This window comes from Odontesthes bonariensis, chromosome 4 (genome assembly GCF_027942865.1).
Source record: "Odontesthes bonariensis isolate fOdoBon6 chromosome 4, fOdoBon6.hap1, whole genome shotgun sequence".
Classification (NCBI taxonomy): Eukaryota; Metazoa; Chordata; class Actinopteri; order Atheriniformes; family Atherinopsidae; genus Odontesthes; species Odontesthes bonariensis.
In genome coordinates this window covers 10,283,862-10,310,930 of record NC_134509.1, presented here as the reverse complement: position 1 = coordinate 10,310,930, position 27,069 = coordinate 10,283,862, and the positions used below count along the sequence as shown (strand labels likewise).

The 27,069-nt window shown below is 38.7% G+C and overlaps 1 protein-coding gene across 1 annotated transcript in view; it reads right to left on the bottom strand.

Moving 5' to 3' along the window:
• The window catches only part of cabp4 (calcium binding protein 4), a 31,622-nt gene extending 23,783 nt beyond the window's left edge, over window positions 1–7,839 (bottom strand). The window contains exon 1 of the mRNA XM_075462353.1: window positions 7,690–7,839. Within this exon, the coding sequence (XP_075318468.1) occupies window positions 7,690–7,839 (150 nt within the window). The remainder of the gene's footprint in view (window positions 1–7,689) is intronic.
• Between the last annotated feature and the right edge of the window lie 19,230 nt (window positions 7,840–27,069).

Below are 27,069 nucleotides of genomic sequence, written 5' to 3'. Positions count from 1 at the left end.
CCATCTCTGCAGAGCATCTACCAACGGAGAGTCCACAGACGAGCTGCCTCCATCATCAAAGACCCCACACACCCCCAGCACGGACTGTTCTCACTTCTGCCCTCAGGACGGAGGTTCAGGAGTGTGAAATGCAAAACCACCTGATTTTAAAACTCTTTCTTTCCCACTGCCATCAGATCACTGAATTCTGCCAAAGACTGAACGGACCCCCTTGGGGTCACCTACTGCAACCTTGAATGTACTTGCAATTTTGCACAATCTCAATCACCTTACTGCTGACTACTGCACAAAGACAGCTAATGTAGCGCACTACTGCACATTTATGTACACAGGCTATATTTCTATATTTTTATATTTCTATTTTATTTAAGAATCCTGTTATAATATTGTTGTTGCATGCTTATTTTATCTTATCTTTTATTATATTTGGAGATCCAGTGCAGGCAACAAAGCAAAGAATTTCATTGTACAGGGAAACACATTTCTAACTGCACATATGATAATAAACCTTTGAATCTCTTGAATCTTGAATCTTGAATAGGACGATACTCCTCTCCTAAAGGTCCGGCAACTGGTCCCCTCAGTCCCTAGATATTCATAGTTTGTTGTTAAAAGAAGAGGGGATGCTACACAGTGGTAAACTTTTTTGAGACGCCATCAAACTCTGACTCAAAATGTCTCACATTCAACTTTTGATATTTTGTTTTAGTTTTTTTATGTAATGGGGTTGTGGCATATGGAAAAGTTAATTTCCTCTGAGAAGGAGGCTGTGTGGTTGGTTAGTTAGTGTGTGTTTTTCTTTCTTCAGCAGGATTACTCAAAGTAAGGGAAAGGAATAACTACCAGAGGTCGAGCATGGCCTAACCTAAAAGGGATTAACTTTTAATGTTCATCTGGATCCAGGATTTTTTATTCATGCAGGACTGCTCTTGTTCAGATAGTTTCACTGAGGGAGAAAAAGTGCTTTACCTTTTGATCTTTAAACCTGCTTAATGTAAAAGTCGGATATTTCTTTTGTACTTTTTTTCCCTGTTAATTCTGCTTTTAATCGACCATTGTGTTTCCTTTGTTGCTTATATAGGCTAAGGTGATTTTTCATCTTTTAGTTATTATTCGACTTTTCAAAAAGCGACTTGGAACTGAAATGCAAAGAAAATAGCAATATTCCCTCCTTATCCCTGTTGGCCCTCACAGTGAGTAATACATAAATCATACAAGGTCATCCTGCTCAAATTCACAAAAGCATCAGGAGAAGAAAACACCCCTGTGGTTTATTCTCATCCTGCTCCGTATGGCAGACGTTCAAATGATTATTCACTGCATAATTTTGCCAACACATATGAAACGCAATACCAAGATGCAATTGCATCAAGAGTTCTGTCCCTTCTCATATTCTTTACCCATAAGAAGCCCTGATTCATTTAACCCTTCTGCTCTGATATGGTTTTTCTGTTTGCAGTTTAACATCAATTCAGGAGCCTTCTCACATACAAGGGCAACATTTAGATAACAAGGTCCGCAAATTAATTGGATTTTTTTATTTTTCATTCAGAGAGGATTAGACAGCATGTCATGCAGACTCTCTGTTCATCCTTCAGAATCAGCCCATTAACAGTTATTGCCATTCTGGCTGCCTTCACATGGCCAATTGAGCCGCCCACTGATTTGTACACACACAAATGAGAGGATTGTTGATTCTTAACAGTACCACATGAGGCCAGGCAGAGTGAAACGGCACCTAAATCCCTCTGATGACATCTAAATGGATGAAATGTTTATCCTTTGCCATTTTTCTCTCCCAGTCCTCCTTACTTTGGGCCTGATAAGGGCTGACAGTGAACCTCGCTAAAGGGCTTATTGATACTTGTGTTGACACAAGGACTGCTGCAGGATAGATGGTCTCTCATCAACCAAAGCAGTGTCGCTATTCCTGGCTACTAGTAAGTTCAGACCAGAGACTGTCATAGTAAAACAAAACAGACCAGTCATGACAGAACTCTTACATCACGGAAGGATGTGAAAGCATCCACGGAAGCCCAAGGTCATGTTGAAATGGTGTTCATTATCCATAAATTTCCTTAAAACAATGAAACTGTCCCATTCGTTATTAGGAAATCTAGCAATGGAACATCATTAAACGTTCATGGGCACAAAACTCCCCTCGGTGCAAAATTCTCTGTTATCTTTCTCAGTAAATCCTTCTCAATTGATGAGGGGAAATTTGAAAAAGCCTGTGGCTCCACTTTGTAATGAGTTCTCAGCAGTGTCTTTGTACAGTTCCCTTTAAGTTCTGTTCCAGGTTTCTTTCAACAGCAACAACAACAACAGAAGTATCAGGAGAAATTACAATGAAAATGACCATTAAAAGACATTTACACATGAAATAATTAATCTTACGGAACATAACAGGGTCTATTGCTATCACATTGTCAATTTTTCATTGCATAATTATCCCGCCTAAAGGAATTTGTGAAAAATTTAATACCACAATATGTTAATGTTGGTGGATTACTTATGCTCTTATTGGTCATCTATTTTGTTGTAACTAACGAGTTGCTAGCTAGTTGCTGTATCTTGTTTTTCTTTTTTTCCTCATCATGGGAGAAAGCTTCCTAGTGTTAAGGTGCAAATATGCCTATTCACTGTGTCAGCCCAATTGTTACTGTCTCCATTTAACACGCACATGTTATTTCCACATCATATTCCACTTTCAAAAATACCATACAAGTAGAGTTGTACAAGTAACTCAAAAACAAGAAGGCTCTTTCTTTATGTCCATTTTGATGTAATCCAGTTTTATGGGGGTGTGAGGGATGCCCTTCAGAATGCCCTCAGTGTGACAACATCTCCTGCAAATGAAATGACAGCATACATTTTTGGCTCTTTAGAATGAGACACGGAAATGTTCTCTAATCTTTCTTTGATCAGCAATATGCCAAACATTCAGGAGCAAACACGACATGGTTAGTTTGAGGTTCTGATTTAAAAGTCCTTTGCTGAGGCCATGGAAACATTGCGGTTTGTGTTTAAAAGGAGAATTAATTACAATAAATAACCTTTGACATTAACATAAAATGAATCAACACACAACGAAGATTAGGGTGCGACTATAGTCGTGGTTCATTACCGACTTCCTCACCTCATAATTACTGTTTGGGCGTTTTCATTTGAGCTTGTGCCAGTGGATGCTTTGTCTTAATTTATCTCTACTACATATAATTATTGTTGCTTTTTCTATAGTGATTTTTATTCCACAAAGAGATCCCATTCCATGATGCCACCAATAAAAAATATATATATTTTTGTTGGTACACAGGACATTTGGATCCACAGCATAAAAGCAAACCTGGGAGCTCAGAAACTGTCGAACATTTGTCATTCTGGTGAGAAGACGCCATATTTCAGTCGTGGGGCTGATTCTCAATGCTTTTTCTTGATACTTCCATGGTGCTAATGTATGCCAGTTAGGGGCACTAACTTAAGTAACTAATTCTTTCTTCAGAGAATTCTTTAGGAAAAGCCTCGGTTAAGAAAGGAAGGATGATCAACTTGCATGCAAATGTATACATGTGGAGCGTATGCCATAGTATGCTCCCTCAAATTTAACGCTCTCGCACCTATCCCCTGATTCTAATGTGTACTGTAGACAAAGGAAAATGTACTTCTCTTCTCGTCGCCTATTACGGACACAGATCACTAATTTCCCATCATAGCCATGTAGATTTACTGCACCATCATTTTGACCAGCTTCATTTCCCTGCCACTCTGCTTATATGCTCATGTTGGTGCTATTTGCTGCTGCTGTTCTCTCTATCAACACACCCATCACGCTATTTTCTTGGCAGACTAAATGTTTATGCAGCTAAGATCTTTTTTTTTTTCTTTTACTTCACTTTAGCTAAATTAAACAACACAGAAATGTCTTACAAATACCCTTTTTCTTGATGGCAGTGTTAATCTAAGTAAGTGTATTAGATTTACTGATATCTCATGTTGGTGCAATGTCTCCTCTGGTTCATTTTGTGACCAATGAAATGATCTTTTAATAAATCAAAATAAATCATCATAAACTATGGCATGTTTACTTGAGATGGCGCTGAATCAGCTAATCCTTTTAAACTGAATAGTGGAAGATGGGTTGTATCAATTGTTGGCTTGCTCCCAGTACTCTTTTTTCTTAAATATCCTCCAGTGCCCTGCAGAAATCTAGGATCATAATATCAGTCAGTCCTGCACACAGCCAATAGTTAACTTGAGCCAGGCAGTGCACTAATGGAAGTCAGCCCAGTGGCCAGGCAGTAAATCGTTTGTGAAATTACTGGAATGACTTCCCGGCAATGGCGTAAAAAGAGTTTTTTTCTTTTTCTTTTATGCTATGAGGTAGAGGGAAAACATCACAGTCCTGGTTGCATGTTTGAATCCATTTCTTTCTTATTGAATTCATTCCACAGCTCTTTCCACGCCACCCTCTTCCAGCTTTTCAAGAGAAGCTCATGGCCTGTGGAGATCCTAATGAGCAAAATTAAATAAGCAAAGCTGTTTGAAATGCTCGGTAATCACATGTACGATCCACTGGTTCCGTTTTCCAAATGTGCCCCTGTTAGATAATGAAAATGAATGTAAACTAGTCATAAGAAGTGTGTGAGGAGTCAGATTTTTTTCTCTCTTTTTTCATTACGACAAGGAGTTGGCTTCTATGAAAAAAAAATTGGTTTTCCAAATGTGTTCAGGCTCCGAATCATTCTCATCCCAAGAATTCAGTCCTGCTGCTTTGTCAGATTCTACTTAGTTCCTTGGCATTGATACTCTGGTCAAATGTCCATGGCCAAAATTGGATGTCCTTTTTCTGGGGTGTTTACTGGTGAACGGGCTTGATTTGTGATGCCATCAGAGTGAGGATGAGCTGGATTGCAGGGGTGGTGAAGATGAATAAACATGAGGCAAAGATGCTGCTTACGTGCAAGGAAAGGTTGCATGCTTATTTGGACTGATGGTCTGAAGCAAACACAGTCAGCACAAACTGTGACACAAAGCTCACGGAGACCATCTCAGTGGGTGACTTTGGAGGAAATTTCCAGAATCTTTGTCCCTGAGCTCTGTTTTCCTTAATGATAGGGATGAAAATGGAAATCAAAAAATTGTTTGGAATTAGTCAATACTCTTTATTGCCATTGTGAAACAGCAGCTATTTTACTTAGTCAGTGGCTGTTGCCCCACTGTGGCAGTTGCTGTAGCGTTCTTTTCTATCTTTTACAACCAAGATAGAAAAGAGAATCCACCCCACATTTTAAAACATTGGACTTTTTCTCCAAACTCTTTGTCCTTGATTGTCACAATGTGTTGTCAGGAAAACAAGAAATACAAGCAGTGATTTATCGGAATGTGCAAACTTAAATGAAAATGCAAGGCAAAACAGAATTGACACAGTTCTAACAAGCTTGAAAGTCAATATTTGCTATAACCACTTTTTTTTATGCTTCAGCACAGTCTGAACCTTCTTAGACAAGCTTTCTTGAAGTAGTCTTCAGGAGTAGTTCTTCAGGCTACATGAAGGACATTCCAAAAATCATGTTTGGATGGTGACTAACTTTTGCTCTGTTCTTTCTTCAATAATGTTAAGGTCCGGGCTCTGGGTAGGAATCATCCCTCCATAAGACCTGTTGCCACTGATTTTTAGTCCAGTTCTTCAGCTTTAAATTCTCGTTTCACTTTCTTAAGAATAGCTTCTTGACAGCCACCCTTCCATGGAGACAATTTCTGATGAAGCTTCAATAACAACTAGATGGGTCAACTGGAGGGTCAGATGCACCTCTTAGGTCTTGTGTCAGGTATTTGATGGATCCTTATGGACATCTCTTTTAGATCCTCTCCAACTGCTGTAGATTTTTTTTAGGCCGGCCACTTCTTATTTTGTCCTCCACCTGTCCAGTTTCTCAAATATTCCAAGGACACACTGCCCACCATGCCAAGATATGCCAAATTTTCAGCTCATAGCCTTTTTGGTAAATCACCTTGTTGATGAAAAAAATTCTATTCTATGCCTGTTAAACAATGCAACTAAAGATATTGGAACAAATTAATAGTCTTTGCAACATGTTGCAAGTAACAAAGAGCCCAAAGATTCAATATAAATCTTGGCTCTTGGCTAAGTTGTGTGTTATCTGTTGATACAAATCTGGTTTTATCCCTGGAGTCTTTTTCATGCTTCAATAATTCATAGATCAGATACAAGGGCTTAACTGAAAAAAATGGTGAAAAAGCAACCAATTTCCACTGAAAAGTTTTGCAGATATTCAGAAAATCTAGAGAACTATTGCTCATGATTGTTTTGAAAGATTACAAGAAAGTCTGGCAGCTTGGAAGCAAAATATAAAGAAATGAGGGGTGTCTCAAGACACCATAAACCGTGCAGTAGGTTAAAAAATGTTATATTCAAACGCACACACACACGTATGTATGTATGTATGTATATTTTCATAGTAGTAACAGTGGGTTTTAAAATTACAGAAGATTCATGGACAAACCTGAACATGTTTTAGAATTCATAAGAAAGAAAATACCTCGCAGTATTGTGTTATTTTGTTGCAGTATTGTTTTACTTTAAAAGCATCATAAGGGCATAAGCAGCTGCTCTGAATTAAAGTGTGAACCTGCTCTGTGGAAAGGATCCCTAATGAGCAGAAACAACATCATTTCCATTCATGACTCTGGTCTTAAGTTGTTTCCACAGTTCTTTCCGCAGTGTTGATATTGTTTTCTGTTAAGCATTTATTGAGGACTTTAGTTGTATGTTTCAGATCCTAAGACAAAGTCCTCCAGCCTCAGAGACGTGGAGATCATTGAGGAGGTTGAGTAGTGCCGAATCCCAATAAAGAAAGAATCCGAAAGCTCGGAAGCAGTCATAAGAACTGTTTGATTGCTGTGATGGTAAGTTAAAGCCTCGCTACTGATTACTGAGAAGTAGTAAGACCCAATTTGGACAAAACTAATTTTATAAAGACGATTTCAAAATATCAAACATATTGTTTAGTCATGTGTTTTTCTGACTTTTCTCTTGGGACGGACGGTGCCCATTCACGAGCCACTGATGCCAGGAGACAGACTGTTAGCCGTGAATCTCTGATTGTTGATGTCAAAATATATATTTTATGTAGATATACTGGCCACACATGCAGCAATGAAATGGCTATATATGGCCTGAAACCATATTAAAATTTAATAAAGTGATAATAATCTAGATGAATAATATAATAGCTTTGAGCTTGTTTGTGTGCATAGCGTGTTTCTGCTTACCCAAGAGCACATCTCCCCATCTGTTTTGTATTTGTGTGCATGTCTCAGAGTTTGCTAGATTTTTATCTCGGTGCATATTTATCCTAATGTTTGTTCTTAGTTCCCACCGTGATTTAGTTATAATGGTATGTGGGCATACATTACTATTCTGTGAGGTTAAAGGAATGAGATGCCAATGAACAGCAGTCGCTTCATGACAACAACTGACTGCTGTCACAGAGCTTTGTCACTTGAGTAAACATGTCATTTTGTTGCATTTCTTGAGCCGATTATTCAATATTCCACTTGATGTTGACATGCAATGATCTGAAAAGCAATGTAGCATTCTGACATCATCGGCTTCGGGCTGTGACAACATTCATGTGTGGATGAATGGCATTGTGCTGCTGAACTGACCTGTCCAAAAAGTTTATTCAGGTAGGAGATGTAGGCCGCGGCCACTGCTGAGCTGTTGCTGAGGCTCCTTTTACCCTTCCGACTACCCTCCTCTTGACCAGGATCCTTCCCCTTAGCCTTGGGGGACTGTGAATTTGAGCTGTGAAGCATGCATCATCAAAACCAAGCCTAAAATTTCCCCTCCCACTTCACAAACACACTGAAGTGTCTCTTAGGTGATACTCCTAAAGAGGTATTTCCTGGAAACAATTACTTCACTACCATCAACTGACACTGGATTACACAGTCACTAGCAACAGAAAGAACGGCAGTGTTTCTGAGAGGGACAGTTCTGAAGGCTTGTTTTCCATTTGAAGACGCTAACTGGGTGCACAACCCTACACAAGCCACTTCCCTCTTCGTGATCAATGTTGATTAGAAACAGAGAATGATAATAACCAGAATTTCTTGGTGAGGCTAAGCTGAAGGGCCTTGTTTTTGAATTTCCCCATAGCGGGCGTTTTTCCATCTGCCGCAGGCCTCCCTCCTCGTGGTGACACGCTGGGAGAAAAAGAAGCCTTGATCAATTAAATGTGAGCTAGATTCCTCAGAATTGCTATGACTATGTTCTCATTTCTTCAAAACCAAAAAATGAAAATCAACAACACTGAATTTGGAGAGTTGTAATAGGGACCTCGTTCAGGTAGCTAAGATCAACTGTTGATAAACAACAGCAAAAACGTTTTACATTTCTAGGGATTAGCCTATACTATTGAAGACACTGGAAAACTGTAAACTTCTTCTTAAAGTCATCCAGTGCTCTGTGAGAATTCTCAGTAGTGATTGGAATGTTGTCAAAAGTTGGAGCTCCAAATACGAATTTGTTAGTGGAAGGTTTGAGAATCGCAGTTGCACTTGCTGAACTTATAGCCAAATTGTAACCTTGACTTCATAAGTCTATCTATTTCACTGACCTGGCTGCAGAAGATGGCCTGCTGTCCGGACCTCCCTTTGCACTTTTAACAGACATCCTGGCTGAAAGACAAACACAAGATGTCCAAATTTATGTCGGAAAGAAGCCACAAATGTAAATGTACATTGTAAATGTAAATTACATGTAAATGTAAAGTTGCACAAATTGACGTTTTAAACACATGAAAAAGAGGTTTTAAACACAATATCACCGTAAGCTATAACATGCAAGTGGTAAACTCTCGAGCTGCAAAAATGAAGCCAATGTGACAATTCCAACAACAGTGTGAAACAGTTTTAGTTTCAATGGATCATATGTACCCAAATATCAACTGTACAATAAAAGTGATTCATTATGATCGTGTTTTATTCATGGGTAGTAATCTGTTTGAATTTGATTAAAAAATTTTAAAAGAACTTGCACGGCATGCTCTTGTTTTTAGTCAGAGCCATCCCTTGTACGCCACCTCTAGCTGTTAAAAACCCCAGAAAGGAACAAATAAATGTTTTGAATCAGCAGGCAACTGACCAGAGGCAGAGCCAGAAACCGTTTATAAAGGTGTCCAGGCTGAGACCATTAATCTCACTTGGATAGCACAGAAACTGATGTGTTATTGTTTTTCCTTCATGGCAAATAGCTGAAGGGTATGTGGCTGATTTCTTTGGTCACACTCTTAGATACACATAAGGTTTATATAAGCCTTGATTTATCAAATAAGAACTGGAGCAGTTTCTAATGTTAACCTCTCTGACTTGCTGGGCAATTAACATTTTAAGTGTACATATGATTTAAACAGATATATACAGCGCAGCTCAGTTAGAGTTATTTAGTTGTCTATTCATCCATTTTGGTTGGTTTTATGTGTATTGTTTTCCCTTTTTAGTCTGATCTATGGTTAGATTTAGTTTACTATACTAATTTCATCTCATTTTTCTGACTATCTGGATAATCTTTTTATTTCATCTGACACGAACATATTTCTCATTATATGCTTGTGGTCAAATAGGATCCTTTTAGGATTTTACAAATGAACAATTTTGCTATTACTTAATCTGCCTCCAGTGATTTCCTAGTTTAAGATTAATTAAGATTAAGATTAGCTATATTTGTCATGCATACACATGAAATTTGTCCTCCGCTTTTAACCCATCCAGGTTGGCACCTGTTGACACACACATGCACAGGGTCACACAATCATAGAGACAGATGCCAACCTGGAGCGGTGGGCAGCCGTTTGCAGCGCCCGGGGAGCATGGGGGTACGGTGCCTTGCTCAAGGGCACCTCGGCCGTGACAAGGAGGTGGACAGACTCCCCTCCAGTTGTCAGTTCCACCAATTTTTTGAGTGGCGAGAATTGAACCTGCCAACCTTCTGGTTATTGGACTCTAACCACTGAGCCACGGCCGCCAAAGTTAGTGAAGTTTTTAATACTTTTTTGTCACTTCTGTCTTCTAATCACAGCTGAAGCATGTTACCATTAATTTGTGGTTTTGTATTTGGAAACCTGATCAATGTAAGTTCAAATTTACCTTAACTTTCCACTATTTTCTTCTTCACCAACATTTGATATAACTACATGAGAGTTTAGCTACTATTTTGCAGCCTGAAGCTGGGCTTTTGGTCATTGCCATCTTAGTTTTTTTTGTGTCAGAAGTCATGTAGAATGGAAAAATTTAGCTGAAAACAAAAAGAATACTATGCAGAGCCATTACATAGTGGCAACTACACCCTGTCACTAAAAGAGGGCGCTTCTCATTTATTTACGTCTCAATAAACCTTGGTCTGATGAGCTGGTGGATTGTACAACACATTACTTGTATGTGAGTATTTCAGCACCAGGGGCTATGAGAACTGACACTTTTGTAGTCTCCTACAAGTGGTCATTTGATCAGTTTTGGACACTTTAATGTTGCGCAATTTATCAACTCTAGGTCACATATGTTCTGAGCATATCCCAGCTCAAATGGGAATTGGTATACACAAAAAAATGTGGGTATTCAATCAAATGGCTCATACGCAAACACTGATGTAAAAACAAAGGACAGCATGGGTTTAAGGGTCAAGACAGCTGATATAAACAAAACAAAGATGTGGATGCAAAATGGAAACAAAGGCATGTGGGTTAGTGGCAGATGGAGAGGGGAAGGTGTGAATGATAATTATGTGTGGGACTGTAGGAGGAGGAAGACCAGAAGAGAGATATAGCTGTCTCTTTGAGAGGCAGATTAATGTTCTGTCATGGACCTCTGTGAGTCTCAGGGCCCGAGGAGGAGCGACTGTACTTAGCACTTATGTGGTATAATCATAAAGTATCACACAAGCATCTCACGTGTCACAGCCATGGTACAAAGACCCAAAATCTGCTCCAGCAGTCGCCACTGAAGGCCACATAGACCATTGGGGATATAAGGAGAGGAAAAACAAAGCCAGTCCTCTAAATTATTGTTGACCATTTAATGTGCCTCTTCCAAATAAGCCACCTTCCCGACTCCCAGTGGGCTAAGCACAATGTGCCATGACTGAATAGTGATTGCCTGTCTGTCACGCTCTCGCACAATCGGCGTGGATCTGATACATACTGATTGCGACACACTTGGAGCATGTTAAGCTGTGTGGGTGTGGTGAAGAGGAATCTTCATGTCCACACATAATAACAGTGTATTCAGTTGGTATATTTTATTTTATTTGTTTCTCTTTATATTCTTTTATGTATTTATAATGCTTCTTCCACTCCCCGCTGCAATGCTTTTATTTTGTGTAAAGCACTTTAAATTGTTTTGTACATGAAATGTGCTATACAAATAAATTTGACTTTGACTTTTGACTATATTAAAGCTGTTTTAATTCTATTCAATTCTTGGAAACTTCACTGGATTTGTTCAAATGTATTCATTTGAGGCCTTCAGCTTATTTTTAAAAAGTTGGAACAGAAAACCTTTATCTTTTTGTCATGTCATCGCTTCTCATAATATTTCAACGTCATTCAAGTCATGGGGTGTTTGTGCTGTTATTTTCCACCATGCTTCATGCAAACATGTCTTAAGTTTTGTTTTAAAATTCCTCACACCTTCTCTGATAGGGACAGCTTAGGACTGCAGGCAGACCTGTTACCCTTTTTCCCTGCAGCCTCGCTCTTGTAATGTATGCAGAATGTGGTTTGCATATTCTTGTTAAATTATACGTGGACAAAAAGAGGTTGTCTCTAAAATCTCAATTTACTTGTCTGCATTAATAATACCAGCAGAGAAGTGTAAATGTGCTTTGCCACAGGCACTAATACAACTCGATACCATCATAGAGTCAGGCTTTTTGGCTAATAGTCTGGATGGTCTTTGTCATCTTTGGTCCTGAGCACACAGTGTCTATTTCTTCCAAAAAAGATCTTGTGTACTGATTGGTCCTACCACAATAAACGTAACGTGTAACACAGAGCTTCTTTTTTGCACTGTAAAGTTTGAGGTGGCAATGAATGTAGCTTTATATTGTAGTGCTTGACAAAGGCCTCCCACACCCTTGCACATGTGGTTATCAGCAATTTCTAAATGGCGGTTCTTGATTCAGTGCTGTCCGAAGGATCACCGGTATCCATCTTAGTATCCAACATTATACACTGTGTAGAAATATGCACATCCAATATTCTAATCTTTCTTTTAGAAGCAACATTATACTTAAAAAAAAACTTTCAGTTATTTCCTCAAAGCCTTTCATTCCCGTGACTTTTGTACCAAATCAGTCACCAGATGACAACACCAGATTGAAATAACTTTTTTTAACCAATTAGAAGCAGTTAATTCCCATCATATCAACTTTTATTTTAGAAATGTGTTGCTATATATTGCTTTATGTGTACATATAGAAAAAATCTCAGTTTCATACTGTCTCAAATGCAATAAAAGTCAAAGCATCAAAGAAAAGTTAATAAAATCTGTAAAATCTTGCCCTTGCATGTGCAAAATGCACATCACATAGATGTCTTCTTCTGTTTGATCCACTCCCCCGACACATTCATGTTGCACATCTGCGTTAAGCAAGATTCCTGCATTTTCTCCTCTCAATTTCACTTCACTTTCTTGTTTGCCTGAAGAATTGCTCTCATCTCCAATGAGCACAACTCTCTTCGGGGAAAACAAACACACCCACAAGTACACAGTCTGTATGCATTCATGTTTCACTACACAAGCCATTGAGCAGCGCTCTCCAGCTTTCCTCCCTAAGCGGCCAATTGCTGTCAATCACCAAGCCGACACAAGCAATTTTAGACCCTAATCGTTCTAATTGAGATAATGAAATGGAGGGCCAGGTGGACTGGGCAAAAACAAACACAGCTGATGATGGAGGGGAAGCTGTTCTTGTTATGTTTTGTCATAGCTACTGAGTCGTGCTGTCTGGAGCATCAGGGGTTAAAAACTAAACAGGAAATCTAAATATATTTTGCATAACCACTGGAGATGAGGGTGCTGGGATTCATTGTATATGTTATACAAACATGACCCATATACTGCATACACTGAGACAAAAAGACATCAATGCTCGCTGCAGTCTTTTGATGTATATTGAAGAGATATCATATTTGTCAGCATCTAGATGTGAATATGCATCAAAATGCACTCAGTCATGAAGATCATGATGATTGTCATGCCAGTTGTGATACTGGGTGATAACTAAATGATGTTGCTCATTTTAGAGCTTTACACAAGGATGAAATGTGCAACATTACAAGTGAGTCATGCTCCCAGCTGCAGATTTTTTTTTTTTTTAGACACATTCTACTTGTTATCTGATTGAATAGAAGATTGGTTTTCTCTGTGTTTTGTTTCAAGAAGCTTCTCGGTAAATTTTTTGGCACCAATGCTGCTAGTTATATTGTTAGGAAAAGACAATGATTGAGAAGCCAGTGATAACAAAGAGATGTTTAAGGGCTTTTGTCCACATCGTGTTTTTTTTTTTCAAATCCCCAATGCCATTTTTCAATTGTTCCTTGGGAAGCGTGTATGCAGGGCATGTGGAAACCTTGAGGAAAAGTTCAGCTCCCCTCTGTCTTTTTTGTCTTTTCTGCTGGTTTAGTCACTGTCACTTTATTTCAGGTAACCAATATGGACAAAAGTCATGACCCCAATAACGAGAAAAATGGAATAGAAACCTATCAATCCTCAGCAGCGTGATGGGTAGGACAGAAATGATTACCACAGATTTCCCATTCGCGGGAGCCAATCAGCAGCACACAAAATGTTACTGATGATAATATGAATAACACCACAGCAACTAAGCTGAAACAGTCTGTTAAAATGAAAATGATCCATAGTCTGTTCTATATAGGTGACAGCAGAGCACATACAGCTGCACTGCAGGGCTAATCGTCTCCCTGAACATTGTGCTTTTGGCACCACAAGCCCTCTGAAAGGACTCCTCCCTTATTTAACCTAAAATAAACCTGGAACCAAGCTCTTTCTAATCGTGGCTCTTGCGCAAGACAATAATATTCATCATCCTGCTGTCCCTGATGGTTTGTATCAAGCAAATATAAACCACCTTGCACTACAGCTGTCTAAGCATATCGCGTTGTGACAAGCTCATTTATTGACAATATGAGGGCAAGCGTCCTCCGTTTGGGAAACAAATGTTCACAAAATAGCAGACTGACAAATGAATTAAATAAGAACAAAAGATTAATGGTGTTTTATTATAAAACATAGGTTAAAGTGGGGATGTAGGCTTAAGATATTGCTATAGAAACAAAACACATTCATTATTTTCTAAAAACGGGAGCATTCCTATTCCTAATTTTTCTGAATTAATTTTAAAGAAAATAAAAAATATATAACAATTATCATGGTGTCAAGACCTGTTTGACGACACTAATCAAACATTTTCTTTCAGCTTAAATTTCACCAGGACTGGCAGTAGAAATTAAACTTACCAACATAGAAATTTAACTCAAGACCTTGAACTTTTAAGCAACACTCACAACTTTATGAGCTGAACACCACCACAGTATCATATTGCCAATTTTGGAGGACAGTATGTCCGTCGAGTAGTTGAAGCTGTAAATTCCTAAATTCTTGCTTTTTTTTTTTTTTTTTTTAACATCTATGCATTCAGCTGCACTTTTAAGCATCTTCTTAGCAGCATGGTCTCTATAGTTCCCTACTTATAAACATTCTATGCCTTAAATGTTAAATGCATTCAAATGTGTTACATCTTCTCATTGATCACATTTTTCATCCTCTGGTGATATATGAATTTGGATCATTTAAACATATTATCCAGTATCTCTTTCAACTCACAATGAAGAAATGTGAGTCTGTTTGGCCCATTCTGCTTTTAACCATATTTTCAGTGACTCTGTGTTAGCAAGAAAACGTAGTTCCAGACGAATCAGCCGGTTCTCAACCAGAAATCAACACCAAATCCTGGTCGGTGTTTTGGGGGATTTTAGCACGATTGACTTTTTGTATGTTATGTATCAGGTGATAAGGACTGAACCTCTTGGGCTGAAAATGGTTATTTTTATTTAAGTGACTACATTTACCTAGAGATATCCCTGGCCAAATGAGGCTTGCGAATAGGTACAATGTTAAAATCATGTCTATTGATCACTGGATGTGTACCATCACTTTTTTCTTTTCTTTTTTCAAATTTTTATCGTTTGTTTTTTTGCATCATCTCCCTATTCGCCTGCCACCCAGTAAGAAGACGATCAAACCCAGACGGCTGAACTGGTCCGCGCCTGATTCATAAACAAGTGATAGTATTGCATTCAAGTCTGTCACTCCATCTTATCTTCACTTACTTTAACACCTCTGCACCACTTCCTCCATCTGAGATCCCTTAATCTTCCCACCAGCACTGATTTCATGTCACGCTTTGAAATGAGACTGTCACCTTCAGTCTCATTTTAGATATCGAACACAGGGTGATATCTACCCCCCCCCATATTCATAGATATCTCTCCTGTCTCCTCATTTAGAAAAATCTAGAAGTTTTGCTTTGTATAATTCTTGTCTGATTCCAACCTTTTCTTCATTCAGTTTATGGAGGCCAGTCTGATCCAAGTCTGCTGATGTGAGTGCACTGCAGCAAGCAACAGGGACACAAATATTGAACCATAACAAATGCAGGCAGTGGGCTGGCCATCTGTTCATACAGCAAAACATAGTCTAGGTCCAGATAATCAAATATTATAAAGCTGAGTGGAAAAGCCTGTCAGTCTAATTAGAGTGTGAGTGGGCTGCTTAAAAACATGCCCTGTCTCAGGCTCACGACAAATGAACCATCACCGAGGCAAGTTGAATTAATACACAGTCCGGAGTAGAGGAAAAGTTAACACCTCACTATAAATCATTTAGATGGCAAAATGTTAAACAGGTTTTCCATTTCCAGTCACGATGAAGGAAGAAAGGCAAAAATAATATTATTTATTCTACTTACTCAGATAACTCTTCTTGTTAGCCCTGGATGACAGATGTGAATGTGAGTTGTAAGTGCATGAAGTCTTCTTACCTAACCTGAGGATTATATGATGACAGGTGATTATCCAGCTAAATATGTCTGGATTAAAGTTGTAACGTGCTCCTCAAGAACAGCGAGGGCAGCAATATGTTCTTACTGCACACGTGCCATTTCATGCATCTAGACTAGCTTGCTTTTAATTTGATTTAGTTTTTCTTTTTAGGATTATCATAGATTTAGATCAAATCCTGTCACACCAGTATGGTGAGAATATCAAAATAGGCTTTTATTTCTTTAACTTTTCAATGTCCATGAGAAACAAACTATTGTCGCACATTTTGTTGATATACTTGTGTAACAACAACCAATCAGAACATGTCGCCAATATTGGCTGTAGTGTTGCCGAGGTAAAACCAGTCAGGACTCCCTCTTTTGCTAGAAGATTGCCAGCTGGGCTCACACACAGAACAGACATGAAGGCAGTAGTTTTACACCTATGAAGAAAAATCTGATATACACACGTGTAACCATTTTACTTATCCTTATTTCTCTAATTGTTAACGTCTGTAAGCACGAGGTTAGCAAGAAGCAGAGTTAAAAAGTCTAGGGAATCACATTTCAACCGTTGGGCCATCTTAGACCAACCCTAGATGTCGTGCACAATTTAACAGGAACATGTGATTGAATGGGCTTTGTATTGTGAGAATGTCCACACAACATAATGTTGCAGCTGTATATCAGTCACTGGATATTGACATTAGAGTAAAACTATTTGAGCAAGTTGATAAAGAATAGGCACAATCAGCGTGTAACCATGAGACGTGAAAATAGGAGAAATTTCAAGATTTAGGAGGTTTATTAACTAACAGCAGTTGATTAACTAACAAATGCATCTACATGTGATGTAATGAGTGCACAAACTGACACATATGAAGTGAAACTTGCTCCATAATGACAGAATTGAACTTTTACACGTTTTAGTACTGGGCGCTGTGTAAAGCTGTCTCTGCATGGCAGCCACAAGGCCAAGCAAATGCCACGGGTCTCAACCAGCCAAGCAAACGACTGGAGCCTGTAGATAGTGAAGAAGCCAGCGGACTTAGGTTTGCTCACCCAAGAGCTTGGCTGGAAGGCAAACAATTTTGGCTCTACAGAGCCACATGGCCCAACCCAAAGCTAACAAAACTAGCTCACCCAAGTGTTCAACTAGGATCTGCCATTGAGAATAACTTTCTGGTTCTAATATTTAGAGCTGGCTTGTAGCGGTATTAGAAGTACTAAACAGCACATAGCATAAACAGAGTAAACAGGGAACGCCAGTGTCTGCATCTAGAGAGGGCCAGTTAGTATCTTCATAGATCCTAAGAACAAGAGCACATATGTTTTTAAAGGGACTGATATTTGCTAAACTGGAACTTTAACTTAGGATTATATTGAGTGCGAATGTTTATTGACAACTATCTATGCCACAAACATGCACATTATTCTTGTTGAAAGGACACCTTGTATTCAACTGTCCTAGTCTCAGTTGAGTCAACCTGTGAAAGGTCAGAAATGCCTTTAAAAACTTTTTATCAAACGTACATAATTTGTTGTAAAGTTAATAAATATTACATAAAAGACAGAGTCTTGGTATCTGATCATCAGAGCGATGTGCGACTGTGTAAACTCTGTTGTTCCTTTCCTTGGCATTTTGTATTGCCCTACAGTGGTCAGTGCTTGAAGTCTCTCACTTCAATGGACAAACCAGCGACATGACGCGTCATTCCAATGTAAATGTCACTTCACTTTAAATGTGTGCGTGTGTGTTTTTAAAAAAAAATTTAAATAAGGTATCTCAGTATAAAAGTAAAAAAGCACAACAGCTAAATTTTAGTTTCAGTGAGAAATATGTTGTAACTTTACACAAGTATTATTAAAAGAGTGACTTTCTTATATTCTTATATCTAGCTGACATTCCTATAAATTGAGCTAATACATTTTGTTGTGGACATGAGTGAACAAAAGCTGCAGGGTAAGCATATTTTCCACATTCTCCCAGTTTCCCTGCTTTCTTACTTTGCTTTCCTCTGTTCTTTGCTTGCTGAGGCAGTGCAGCATTGGGACACTGTTGAAGAACCGATCAGACTCTCGACACGCTCAAATATGCTTAGCCCGTCCAACCAAAGGCCTTATTTAGCACTTTGATTTTTTTGAAGAGGTAGAAACTTATTTCAACCCACACCTTCACAGAAAATACAAGCGAGTGCAATAATGTGCGTTTCATGCATCAGTCAGCTCCCAATGGAGTGCAGACCTTTGAATAGTTAACTCCTGCCACACTGGAGGTCCCTGTTTAGGCTACTTCTGTTTCCAGTGGCATTTGTTTTTTAAGGTTTTTGAGCATGGTACATTTAGTGAAAACGCTGTCTGGTTCTACAATGGCTAAAGTCAATGAGGCAGTCATTATACTTCCTTTGTTGCTCGTCAGTTCTACAGAGATGCAGTTAAACCTTTAAAAAAAGACAAAGCAGGACCAGTGTTTTAGTTTTTTAAATCTCCCTGGGGTCTGCATTTAAAAAGGTTCCATAGATGTAGATTTAAAATTGACACTGGGGAAATACACTTTGTGGGAGTGGGACATCTGACTGTCTTCTCACATGACATTTGGAGTGCAACACCTCATTTCATGCATTCTGGTGAAATCAAGTCAAGGCTATATTAAAACATGTTATAAGTTATACACAACAAAAAGTTAGTTTAATACTTAGTTACCAGTTACAGTGTATACATGGCAATTGATTTCCTCCATTGCAAAGCTCTCTGTGATTTTGCTTGTCCCAGGCTCCATTGACATTACATTCCTCGTAATGTTGACAATGAATTTAAAAAAATATAAATAATAAAATGTAGTTCAATCTGTAAATCCATTAGAACTATAAAGGCCCAACTTAACACAGTCTCACAGGCACATGGTCACAAAAGACACAATACTTTGCATTAATGTTGATGAACAGGAATTTTGTGTATATTTCTTGCCATCCAGAATAACTTCTAGAGTAATTTCTGGTAATAGAGTGTTTCTGATTAATTTGTCCAACACATTTTGTGTGTTGAGCCGAGGAGGTGGGACTAGTCAGCCAGTATTCCAGAACCAAAAATCTTTTGATGCAGTCATTATTGCAGTGTCTGTTTTAACACAAGCCATGGTGGTTCTTATAACAACAATTTAAACTAGTTACTTCTTAGGTTTAAGGTTGTAAAAATAGTTTGTAGCATGTAAAACAGCGATGAAACGGTAGCTGAACGCTTAAATCACATTTCAAAGTGAAAACTTTTTAAAAATCTGTGGTTTTGGATCTTTAACCCACAAGGACACCCACAGGTGTAACAAATGATTAAAAATTAAAATAAATGGATCAAAAATGGACAATGTAACATACATAACATTACAGATCTTTGACACTTGGTAGTAGTATTGAAATTTTTTGTTCCAGAAATATGATCTATGTGGTCTTCCACCAAACTCTATTACCTAAAATTGTGGATTTAGCTTCCTTCAAATGTGATCTAAAGGCTGTTTTGTTTTTTAATGTGCTGACACTGTGTTTATTTCAGTCCTAACAATTATATTTTTTTAACCACGACCAAGTAGTTGATTTCTAACCCAAACTGAATAGTTTTTCTTATACTCGCCAAGTAATGTTATTGCCTAAACTTAACCAGAAAGTGACAAAGGTGTTTTTTTTAGTACATTGTCGTCTTATTGACTGAACCCCTTCCTTCCTCCTTATGATATGAGGAATAATGTCTGTTCTAATTTTGAAACAGTCATATTTCTGTCTTACAGCCTTTAGAGGTGGCACCCTGTTACATATCTGAGAGTGAACAAACAATTTTGATTGGAGGTCTGTTTTGTAAGTGAGCAAAAGCAAGAGACAGAGGAAGGGAGGCTCTAACGGACATCAAGTGATTAATGATGTGTTCACTTATTGGTAAATGATAATGTCAAATCAGAATGTAATTGCCAGCACTGTTACTTCATTAAGCACAGCATGATGTCCCGCCCAGGGGCACTGGCTTCAGACCTCGCAACAATCACTGTTATGTCAATGAATCAGCACTTCAAGGAACCATCTTTCTTCAAATTATGAAAGAAGTTCTGAGGATGTTTGCTGATTTATTTGATTATTTGTAGAAACTGTCCTTACATCCTTCCTCAGATCTTTTTAAACTCATTCACCCCAGTGATTCCTCTCTGTTTCAGTTTTCAATGCATGTTTCTTGCCTTTCACTGTTCATCTCAATTTTAGTCAGATTTATTTATTTTTAAAAAAGGTTTGATTATTTGCTCCCATTCTCCTTCTCTCACTTATTCACTGAAGTCACCTTCACACTCCTGATTTGGAGCAGTTGGTTCATCTCCACATTTCACTCTACATTCATTCACCCTTCCACTTCACACATTTACACTATCCTGTCTCTGGGCCGAACTCCCGTCCAGTTTTATTTATGGGACTATGCAAATGTTGCAAACCCAAGAAGGAATAGATTTTTTTTTTGTATTTTCATCATGAAGTAAACAGAAACTGAAACAAAAGAATGAGTGAGAAGGTGTAAGAATGTATACGCAATCAATCACTGACTTGTCATTTGTCCTAAAGAACAAAGTCATTCATCAAAAGCAGGGAGGGAAAATAACAAGTGAGACAGAAACTAAGGAGAGAAGGAAACATGTATCACAGGTTCTATGCAGGACCTAATTGGGTCAGTGGCAAATAATGTGCCTGAGTTTGTGCTAAGAACAGCAGGCCGGCCAGAGATCTGCATCAGCAGGAGTCTTTCAATCTCATGAGAGATGAAGAAGAAAAAAACTAACCTGGAACCTCTCGAGCTATGTTTTCCAGCTCAACTCTGCACAGCAACTCGCCACTGAACTGAGACAGCTTGTAGAAATTGCCAGAGGGACCAGTTGTGCACATGGTGTAAACCCAAAAAGAGCAGGAGAGGAAATAGAGAACAGAGAATAGCATAGCAAATTTAACCTGAGGAATTATCATTCTGTCAATGTATCATTTTGTTTGACAGGGGTCATTTCTTCTTTCGAAAGACTGGCTGCTTCTGTCACAAAACATTAGAAAAATGACAGCTAGTTCAGCTTCATTGTGCATGAATGTAGCTGAAAAAAATAAGAACACCTGTTCTTTTGGCACGTGACCCCGCTTGCCAGAGTTAAAGACAAATCAAGGATGGGGTTAATGGAATCTGTCTGTGTCAAAACAATCCTCAGGGTAAGAAAGGGAGAGGAAGAGTGACTGATGAGATGAGATGAGATGAGGGAAGGGCAAAATAGGAGGCTAATGATGTTGGCAGTCGATTGTGGCGACGGAAGGGAAAGCTCAGAGCGAGTGACAGAACGACAAAAGGGGGAGCTTTTTTTGTGAGACCAGAAGCCAGTCAGGACCTAAGATGGGGATGTAGCTGATGGTGACAAGAATAATGCACCTTGACAGAAAAGCATTCGCTGCCAACATGACCAATGATCCACCCCACCCTCACCCCTTGAAGTAGAGTGATGTGGAGCGCAAGCAGCACCTGTGACACCAACTGCCAGCCCACGGTAACATCAACAACAAGACACCTGTTAAAAAATGCACTCACTAACATCTGACTGCCTCTCATATTCATTCAGTCTCCTCTAATTGACATGAGATGACTGCATTTTACTGATTCATGAGGAGAATTCAAATGTCACTCTGCAATTTTTCTGACATTCAAAGAAAATTAGCATCATTCACATCATGTTCTCATCTGGAGACACCATGTGGGTGCTGCTGAATAAGAAGCTGATGTACTACTTTAGTTAATGGGAGACTTTAACCCTTTAAAAAAAAAAACACGCTTCCTTGCTTTCATCACCAATTGAACAAGCCCTTGCTGCGTTCAGGACTTTTTTTGCTCCAGTCTTTACATTTCGTTAATAAATGTGCTTCTGGTGGCTTATTTCAGACCCAGCTAGTTACCTTGTATACTGTAACTTGTGGCAGCACTTGCTGCACTTTGGTTATACAGTTTCCAAATTTTGTACTTAGCATGTGCAGTATGGTTGCTGCATAACAAACTGCAAAAGTCTGTGAGAAGGTGATGTCTTGCAACTCATTCCATCATTATGTACTGGGATTCCCAGATGGCTCAGGACTCACATAAAAGATAAGACACTGGCGAAAACTGTGGAAAAAAAACAGCATTGTGTTTCTGTTTGAATGGCAAATCATCTGTACAGTACCTCATGGCTTTTTCAGGATTGTGAATCACATTGCTTTCTGCGGTGAATTGAAGATTATAATAAGTTGTGGCAAAGTGTTGAGATAGTTTGGGTCTATCCAAAGACCAATATGTCAAGCTTTATGGTGGTCCACTAAAATGCAACCGTCTTACAAAAGAGAGTCTGCTATTACAGCTTAGGGTTAAATGTTTCTATTTCTGGGGCTCAAAAGAAGCTGTATGATATTGTGTAGTGGTGAGGTTATTAGCATGTAGCTTCAAAGTGTCATGTCTGTGGGTTTCTGACACGTTTTTCGTTTCTGTTTCAGTTCTTAGTTTTGCCATGTTTTAGTTTTCTCATGTCTTAGTTTTGTTCAATTTTAGGTTCAGGTCTTGTATTTAGTTTTTTCCATGCTATGCCACTTTTTTCCTCAGTCTTTCTCCTGCCCTGCCATCAGCTTCACTTCCTTCACCTGTGTTTTCCCCATCAGCTGCACTCACTCACCAATCACCCTCCACAGTATTTAGTCTCCCGGTTTGTTCATGCTCATTGCCAGATCCTCACCTGTCAAGTCAAGTCAAGTCAAGTCAAGTCAAGTCAAGTCAAGTCAAGTCAAGTCAAGTCAAGTCAAGTCAAGTCAAGTCAAGTCAAGTCCTTTTGTTTGCCATAGTCATGTTTTGGTTTGTCACTGTTTAGTTTTGTTATCTGGGTTTGTGTTAACCGTTTTGTGAAATGAAACCAAGTTGTTTTTTGTTTTTTTTTACACAAAGCAGGTATGCTCCTGGTCCAAATCTCAGCTGTGGCCTTTGTAAATGGAGTTTGCATGTTTTCCGTCTCTGCTTGGGTTAAATTGACTGTGAACATGAATGGTTGTTTGTCTCCATGTTAAGCATGTGATGAACTGGTGACCTGCCAAGGGTGGATCCTGCCTCGTGCCCTATAACGGGTGGAAAAGGCTCTAGCATAAGACCATAAAATTATAGTAACTACAATCATTGAGTAAAATACAGTGAGGACAAGGGGAGTGTTTAAACATAGCACTTTGACTCCCAACTTGTCAAATGCTTGCACTTGGTTAGGAGCCCTTTTGGTGATTAAAATCTTTAAAGTGCAGGGGTTTGGTTTAGCATAGTATTTCCATTTTGAAGAAATCTAAATGAAGCAGGCTGAGGACTTTTAACAAACAGCAGTCTGCCATTTGAGCTCGGAGGAGTGATGGAGGTGTAGAACAAATAAAACCCTTCCATCAGTGTTTACTTTAGGCAACAAAATATCTCGTTTAGTTTCAGATGATATAGGACTAGTTACTCTGGCGACCCACTGCAGTGGTGAACCCAGTACAAAACTTGTTGCAATCACAGACACTGAGGGAATGTCTCTGAATTTTGGCAAACTACCCTTGTTTTTGCCCTGATTGATCAACTGTGATGCCAAGGAGTCCTGAGTCAACCAAGTGTCTGACACAATGAGTTAAGGCTGTGTTAAATCACAGATGGGAGTTCACCATTAACTGTGTGGCCAGTGGAAGCTGTGTAGGATGCAGTAGGGATATATATTATGAATACTGGCTTTTGCCAGAGCACACACTGCAATGTATTTTCTAAAGGCAGCAAAAAAAGTAAGCCTGGAATTCAAGATATGTCGGCACACACTTCCGAGGAGCAGTGTGGGACATGGTGAGCAGTTCCTTTGATCTTTATCGGAAGATTTATGCAGTTTCTTGTCCTGTGTGGTGCCTAGTCTTGAAAAAAATTCAGCATGCACAAGTGCTGCAGTATGTAAATAGAGGTTTTTCTAAATCTGAGAGCTAATGGCAGGCTGAGAGGCTGTGGCTGTACACTTAATGGAAAACCTGCAATGCTTTGTGCTCTTGTAATGGGAGGAGATTATCTCACCATGCAGAGGGACTGGATGAATGCTCATCCACAAATTATTCACAGCCACACCATCCTTCGGACCAACCTCTTCCTCACTCATTCTGGATGTTTGTTAGTTAAACTGCCCCAATAAACAATAGGTGCTTTAATTCCCCTGACAGGGAGGCTAAGGCTGGTACAGCAGCAGAACAGAGTTTTTCTTAATGCATGAATTCTATTTTTCATTTCATCTTTTTTACGGTTGTCCTTCTTAGCCAGTGCTGTCACTAAATGATATAATGAATTCACACCTATCCATTTAAACTTTCATCATTTCACTTTACTGTTGCTCAGGTCTCACTTTTTCCTTTCTTTGGATGCTGTTCACAGTTCTTTGCTTTTCTCAACTTGTAGACTATATCACACTGTTAAAGATCCATCTGACAGGCCACCTAATGTTTACCCCTAAGAAAGATCAATACCACAGCACCATTGCCCAGACTTCATTCTTCAAGCACGATTGATTGGGTTTCTCCCTCAGAGCTGGCCTGGACATGGCAATCCAGAAAAATCCATGACATTGTGGATGAAGAACAGTGGCACTGAGTCGGATCTTGTCGAATTAAAGCATTACCTCACTCACCCTATTGTAGATTCATGGTCACAATGGTGTCTTCCCTCTTATTCAGATAAAGTTGAGTGCCTGTTGAGATTAATTTGAAGGAAATCCTTACAGCTTTATGATTAATTTTTAACCCACTGTCTTCACCAACTGAAAGGATTTGACAATTGAAACAGGGAATTCATAGGATGAAGGCAGATAAAATATGTAACTTTTTGGCAAATGTCCTTAAAAACTATTGAACGAGAGCTGCATTAAATCAAATGATATGTTTATGAACAGATATGGGTCTCTCAAATGAATATCCGTTCAAAAATTGTAAATGAGCACGATTGTCCTGTAGTTGGGAGAGTAGGAGTATCAACAGGCACCTTTTTGCCATGTGACTCATTAACAAATTGCCATGCGACTCAATGATGATGAGCCGAGGCAAATTCCAGCGAAAATATCAATGTAATTCTAACGGTAAACTATCCTGTAACACTAAAAATTAGTTTTGCTTAGTCACAGTTACAACACCACAAAAGAATTATGCAATGAAACGTTTGATATCTGAAGAATGCATCTTACAATGAACTCCTCATCTGGTAAGCAAATGTGTTTCTGGATAGTATGTAAGCGGGTGTTTGTATGTTTGTGCTTGCTCCATCCTTATTTAGCCCATTTTTTTGTAGATGGCTCATTTTACCCATATGTCACCTTATAGCCTATTTGGGATTGTTATTTGGACAGTTTTGTTAAAATGAAAATATTTTTAGATGATACATAATCTTCCGTAGATATCCATGGTGGTAATTATCCATGAAATTTGGTTAAGTTGATATGTAATGGAAAAACGTTCTGATGAAAATGGTCAGGGAAGTTGAACTGTAGCCGAGAGCACAATTCAATATTGACGTTTGTGACAGTGTGTCCCTGTCAAAATCCTTCTCTTTTTTTCTCATTTTCTTTAACTAGCCCTGTAAAGGTACATGAGAAGTGTGTAGTGCAGTGGAAATAATATTTGACCGAAGCACACTGTAAGAACCATCTTGGCAGAGTAAAGTGTCTCCCTTGGGTGTTGAGCCACATGGAGAGTTTTGGAGGTGAGCAGGTCGGCTGTGATCACTCTGTAGCTGTCTCATAATTGTGGCTGTGGGTGGAGCCAGAACTCTTCTGTGCACATGAGTGTGATTTTAATTTTCTGTAAAGACACGGTCAGCCCTGTTCCACCGATACCTGAGGGAACTCTCATCTTTTGAATAATGTGACCAGATATCAGGCAAAGGTGTGCTTTTGAAGCACTGGGGCATTTGTTTCAAACCACTTGCGGCCCTTGTCTAAAGCATTTATTTATAGATGTATGATTTGGCATTGGTAGACTGAGCATTCATCTCTTTTCAAACCATTAAGCACCAATGTTCTATTTGCGAATGAATGAATGAATATAACAGTCTAATGGTCTGTTGTCACAGTATTGATGAAGTAATATAGGAGTAATGAGAAGCCCAAAATAAATGCATGTGTTTGCCCGCTGCTTGATTATTAATCTAATTGATGACTGCTGTAGTTAATTATGGTTACCATTGAAAAATGACATTGTACATACTTTTGTTTGTTTGTCCTTCTAATTAGGGAAGCCTTTTTAAGTATACGTTCAAATCAAGCACAGCTGGAGTAGATTCAGGGAAAGAGCGAAGTTAGGGTTAAAACAGCTGGCTTTGCTATTATGGTCACATGAGCGAAGATCTTGTTCTAGGTTATTTTAAATCTTAAAAACAGGTATTTAATGATATCACTGCTGGCCAAATGTCTAAAATTGACATGATATATATCAATGAAAACTTTAAGTATGTGAAATGAAATTCTACACTAAAATTTAATTTTATTATAGAATTTACTGTGCAGCCCCTATTATGTGTGGGCACAGTCATCAGTTAATATGTTTTGAAGGCACAACTTTATCGTGTTCTCTAATGTGGCCTTTTCTCAAACAAATTACATGTCCATTAGTTATTGCTTTATTGTATACCATCAAATAAAGTAATGCATCATACAACAATCAACAATTACTCAGTAGTTTCCCCACTTTATCATTACCCACTAGTCGTTCAGTAGGTTGGTAATGGTATAGTAATGGTTGTTGTGTAGTTACACACGTATTAACGCAGTTAGCCCAGTGTATTACAGAGCCTACATAGTTTTGAACTCAAGACAGTTCACGTAAAACTTTAAAAGTGTCGAAACGACAGCTTTGTGTGGACCTCAATGTGTCTAT